This window comes from Dipodomys ordii, unplaced genomic scaffold (genome assembly GCF_000151885.1).
Source record: "Dipodomys ordii isolate 6190 unplaced genomic scaffold, Dord_2.0 Scaffold2, whole genome shotgun sequence".
Classification (NCBI taxonomy): domain Eukaryota; kingdom Metazoa; phylum Chordata; class Mammalia; order Rodentia; family Heteromyidae; genus Dipodomys; species Dipodomys ordii.
The window spans coordinates 22,071,118-22,077,117 of NW_012267218.1; the positions used below are offsets into that span (position 1 = coordinate 22,071,118).

A 6,000-nucleotide genomic window follows, 5' to 3' on the forward strand; every position below is an offset into this window, starting at 1 on the left:
GTGCTTGCTTTAAGCTGCAGAGCTCACGGACATCACCTAGACCCAGAGTTCAAACCCCATGACCAACAAAAAATGAACAAACAAAAAAAACAAAAACCTAAAAGAAAACAATGTATGGACACTATGGCAGAAAAAGTTCGTCAAAGGCTTCCAAGAAGCCAGAACTAGTAAAGATCACAACCAAGACAAGGCACTGGCTCTGGTTACTGTGAGATACTTTGAGAAGGAAAACATGAAGACATGCATATGGAATGAAAAATACAGGTCATCAGAAAAAACTACTAACTTAAAGCATTTAGTGATAAAGAACAAGAAAACTTCTCTAGTAGGTTTGCGGTTGGCAAAGAGGGTACAGTGGAAAGTCACTAAGGTTAAAAAAGAATGCATCTTGGGCTGGGAAGGTGGTAGAGTGCTTGCCTTGCATGCATAGGCCTTGGGTTCAATTCCTCAGCACCGCACCACATAAGCAAAAAGAAAAAAGCCGGAAGTGGCGCTGTGGCTCAAGTGGTAGAGCGCTAGCCTTGAGCTGAAGAGCTGAGGGACAGCGCCCAGGCCCAGAGTTCAGGCCCCACGAACGGACCCCCCCCCCAAAAAAAGAATGCATCTCACTTAAGATGAAGACAGATTATAAAATCTGAGAAGATACTAATCATTATTCAAAACATCAGAGAGATGTGTAGGACAAAGGGACTTGAAGAAGTTATTCATCACTAGCCCATCAAGTAACAGTGCTTTCAAATGATGGAACTAAGGCTCTCCTATGAATTATGAGATAAAGCATCTCTAACTGTAACCCAGACCAGAGAGGGCAATTCTATACCTTTCTTCCCCATAAGCAAGGATATTGCCATAAACATTGAGCAATGGTTAGGATTTGCTCTCCAGATTTATTTTCAAGAAGAAATTCACAGAACCAGTATCATACTTTGCAGTGATAAGCCCAAATCTTTTTGTAGGAAGTCTCACAGGAATTCTGTGTGAATTCTAAACAAGCACTTGCAGTGGTTATTTCTTTTAAGCTACATTTTATTCTTCTTCAATTTGATTTTAGTTCATTGTCATTTAGTGCCAATTTTCTCTAGCATAAAGGCAACAGCCTCATAACCAGAGGGTTGCATTTCATACTTCTCTGCTGTATGTATTATAGGATAGTTGAAACTGCTATATTAAAACATTATTTCTTCACAGTAAAGCAGACAAACTGACTCTCAAAAAGGCAGTCTCAATTTTCTACTTGGAAAGAGCAGAGCTAACATTTTCCACTGATGGCTGAAGGATTATTCACAACACACGTTTTATCTTTGGGTTGTACTGGCTACTTTAAATTCACAAGTTGTTTACTAGAATAACCAATATGTTATAAGCCATAAACAGTTGCCTTTTCCATGTGAAGGATTAAAAATTAAGAGTACAGTCCTGAGTGGGATAAAGCATATAGCTTTCCTAAGACTTAAAGATTCCCCTCCTTTTACGTGACAACATCTATGTAAGGACTGGTTTCTTTCTTGACCTTTCCAAAGAGCTTGAAGTACTTTGTTACTGTGATCTTAGCCCAGAATATTAAATCCTGGAGTTCAAATGACTGGTAATCAAAATTATCACACCATTTTTATTTCAGTACTCTAAGAACTTTATGCCATTAAAACTAGTAAGTATGTTCAGCTGGAAGATGGTACATCTGAAAGGGCCTATGACAAGATTCTGACTTTCAGAGAGCTAAAGAAACTCAGGACAGAAATAACCGAAGAGAGCCGGGCGCCGGTGGCTCCCGCCTGTAATCCTAGCTATTCAGGAGGCTGAGATCTGAGGATCGAGGTTCGAAGCCAGCCAGGGCAGGAAAGTCCGTGAAACTCTTATCTCCAATAAACTACCAGAAAACCGGAAGTGGTGTTGTAGCAAGTGGTAGAGCGCTCGCCTTGAGCTGAAGAGCTGAGGGACAGCACTCAGGTCCAGAGTTCAAGCCCCACGACCAACAAAAAACAAACAAACAAAAAACAAAGAATTGAAGAGTAAATAATGTACAGTTGTAACATGTGGATTCAAGTTCCAGTGTTACCATAAACAAGAATGGGATAAAAGACCATGTTTCTCAGTCCTTGTTTCCCTATCTTAAAATGAGACTGACAATGCTTCCCTCAGAGAGTTAACACAGTGTGAGGTTGCCTGAGTAAGGGCCATATGTTGTTGTTCTTCTCCAGGGTTTTGCTCAGGGCTTATTATCCAATGAGCAATCAATTTCCATTTCAGAATGAAATATATCAATGTCCTCACTACACAGTATAATAAACACAGTTCCAGGCAAAGATGTGCCTCATATCACATGAAAGTGAGGGAAATCTAGAAACTTTATTATGCAACAATCCTTTCATATGGACAATATACTTCTGTTTAATAAAAAAAAAAAAGACAGGTGGGCAGGGAAAAGGGGAGGGAAAGGAAAAGGAAAAAATCTCAGGTTCCAACAAACAGTCTCACCATCTGTTCATCCTCTTTGGCAGCCCAACTGGCACTGAGTGTCTGATCTCCATTGTCTTTTGTCAGGCGAATTTGCACATGCTGGAGATAGGCAGAGAATGCTAATCGGGCCTGCACTCTGCTACAGAAATCCAAAACAACATACTATTATGAGTCAGCATGGTAAACCTCCCAAATGTGTACTTGCCTCTCTCAAGGAAGGCTAGCAAGTATGAATTCATCATATAGTTGAAGAACACAAGGTTTAAAATTCTTTTTCCATTAAAAGAATCAGGGATGAAGAGTCCTATTGATTTTATCATTATTAGCAGGAGAAAAATACAAAATTAGGTTTCCAGCTCATCACACATTGTTTTGACCTTTTTAACATCTTTCTTAGGATATTGGACGTAAGTACTGATTTTTCATGAAAACCTCTATAGAAATGAGAAAATGGGGTTGTGCACTGGAGGGCCTTCAGTATATACTTATCAGATAGTGCAAAAGTATGGATTTTGCTAGGCAACTAACATTTATAATGTACAATAGCCTCTGAAGCAGGAAATAGATAAATCCTACAAAGAAACATTTGAAATCAACATTTAAGGCCGTGCATTTCTTGACTACATGACAGGAGAGGCTAGAGCCCAGAACAAATGAATGAGGTCCAAATGAGTTTGGTATAGATGACCCAGTAAGCCAGGATGAGCCCAGATGTCAAGAGGGGGGGAAAAAAAGTCTTAAATATAGTGAAAAAAAATCAGAGTGAATCACTGAAGAATCTTGACATTTTTCTGCCTGGTGATCCTGGATGCAAACAAAGAAATCTGATCAAGCTACAGTTAACTATGGAGGTATTAGACACATTGACAGATTTCACTTCAGTTGCTAATTGTGGCAGATCTGTTTTCTTTCAGTCAAGATTTTAGTTACTTCAGCTGATTGGCCTTTTGACACTGTAGCCAAAATTACATCAGTGCAGATTAGGGCCCAACACAAACTTTGTTTACAATCCTCACACATGCAATCACTGAACACTCTTTACTCATGATCCCCAAGGTTCACAGGAAGTCCCAAGCAAACTGGAAACCTCAGTGGGGCCAGGACTACTTGGCCTATGTAAGCTGGAGCTCTGGGGGACAGTAGAGTCAGGCTGAGAGTCCAATAGCTCTTCAGTTTTCACTCAAAAAAGCTTCAGAACATGAACTAGAAATAAGGCTAGATCTGTGTTACAAGTAAGGATAGTTTATGGGCACACAATATGAATTCTAACCAATAAATTTATATTTCCAAATGTTTTCAGCAGACAATGACTATATTTTTATTTAACTAAAATGTACATTACTTTCCTCTCAAACATTTCCACAAGTTGTACCATAACATATTTTCAAATCAAAATAATTTTTGAAAATCTTGCACTTTTATCAACAAATTCATATGCAATACAACAAGCAGGAAATAGGTTTTAAGCATCTTCAAATACAGAATACCCAAGTGCATGGATTGGTCCTTTTACATTCAAACATAAAGGTCACTGGGAAGGAAATTACTGTTCATTAAATAAGGATTTCATTGTTTTGAAGCAAATCAAATAAAACATTACTGACTTTTTCATTTGTTTTCAGTACTGGGGTTTAAACTCAGGGTCTTGTGCCTGCCAGGTAGATGCTTTACCAATGAGCCTCACCTCCAGCCTATAAATCTTACTCAAATGATTCTGGGAATGTCAATGCAGAGAGTGTCTTTAAAGGTGTTAGTCAGCTAGTCATTTCCAACTAGCAAGTCAAAACATGAAAGAATGTAAACCAAAATGATTTAAATCAAGGTAACTTATTTAAAAAAACCAAATGGTTGTATACTCTTAGCATGTGAAGTATACAAGCAGGAGGCTGTGTCTGCAATTGAGCCATAGCCTTGATCCTTCCCCAAACTACTCTAGAGCCATTAAGCTGCTCCCATAGGACAAAGGTAGCCTTGGCAAAGATACTTAAAGTAAGATCTCTAAGATTTTTGAAGAAATTTCTCTCTCTCTCTCTCTCTCTCTCTGATAAAGAGAACATTATTAGTAGAAAGGAGATCATAATACAGTCCCGTGGTTTTCAAATTTTGATACAATGGAACCTTTTTCCCCCTTCAGAAAGTAATTTGGAAAATCCTTGTCTAACCCTATGTTTGGCTTGACAAAAACAGAAAATGAGGCCTAGAAAAGTCACTGACTTGTGAGGCCAAGTGTGGTGGTACACTCTTGTCATCCCCTTTACTCAAGAGGCAGACCTAGGCGGAAGTCAGCAAGACCTCATCTCAAAAACAAGTGTGTGGGCTGGGAAGGTGGCTCTGTGGTAGAGTGCATGCCTTGCATGCATGAGGCCCTGGGTTTGATTCTTTAGAACTACATAAACAGAAAAAGCTGGAAGTAGAATTGTGGCTCAAGTGGTAGAGCAGTAGCCTTGTGCTAAAGGGCTGAGGCATAGCACCCAGGCCCAGAGTTCAGGCCCCATGACCGACCCCCCCCCACCCCCCCAAAAAAAAGTGTGTGATGGTACACTCCTGTAACCCAGCTACTTGGGAGGCCAAATGATGATAGTCTGAGGCTACCTGGGGCAAAGCCTAGGACCCTATATGAAAAGCAAACTAAAAAGCAAAAGGACTGGGACATAGCTCAAGTGGCTGAGTACTTGTCTAGCAAGTGTAAGAAAACAAAAGGCCTTTGTCTATGATGACATAAACAGTCACAGCACCAAAAAGATCAGAGCCCAAGTATGCTGACTAAACTCACTAACAGACATTCTCATTCTCAACAACACTGTGCAAACCTGAACTCTTAATCACCACATTCTCTAATATCACTTTCTGTTCTCTCAGTGTAACACTTGGCCTTTATATATTTTATAAATGCCATGGTGGGTAAGTATCTGAGTTTCCTTTCTCTTCAACTTCTACCTACTGCACTCAACCCATGTTTATCCAAGTTTATAGGCAGAGATATCCTTCCATTGGCCTCTTATCACCTTCAAGACCCTTCTCTGCATCCATTGCTGTATCTCTAATGCTTTGGCCATCAAATCCTCCTGGCTTCAGAAGAATTTATCAAGTAGCATTGGTACATCTTTCCCCTTCCTCTCCTAGGGACCATTTCCCAAAGTCTGTGTCCTGTGGATTCCTTGGGGAAAAGGGGAATTATCACCATCACTGCTTGTTCTACTAATGCACGTCAGTTTGCAAATTTAGTCTACAAATAAGCTCCAGAGTCCAGATCTGCCTTCCTTTCACTGAAAGGCTATTTCATATTTGCTTTAATTCTAAGCTCATGACTGCTACTACACATTCTCATTTTGTGTGCAGTCACAAATCTAGGAATCTCTTTTCACTCCTAACCCTAACAGGTGTCTTAGGCATTCCACAACTCTCAGCCTCTATCTTTATTTTATCACTCCCTCTTACTTTTTTTTTTTTTTTTGGTTCCAGTCATGGGGCCTGAACTCTGGGCCTGAGCGCTGTCCCTCAGCGTTTCAGCTCAAGGCTAGCGCTCTACCACTTGAGCCATGG

General features: G+C 40.0%; 1 protein-coding gene across 1 annotated transcript in view; it reads right to left on the reverse strand.

Annotated features, from left to right (window-relative positions):
• The window catches only part of Ttll5 (tubulin tyrosine ligase-like family member 5), a 221,664-nt gene that overhangs the window by 114,999 nt on the left and 100,665 nt on the right, over positions 1-6,000 (reverse strand). Inside the window, exons 20-21 of the mRNA XM_013013504.1 lie at positions 4,162-4,171; positions 2,476-2,596 (exon numbers count right to left, since the gene is read on the reverse strand). Of these exons, the coding sequence (XP_012868958.1) occupies positions 2,476-2,596; positions 4,162-4,171 (131 nt within the window). The remainder of the gene's footprint in view (positions 1-2,475; positions 2,597-4,161; positions 4,172-6,000) is intronic.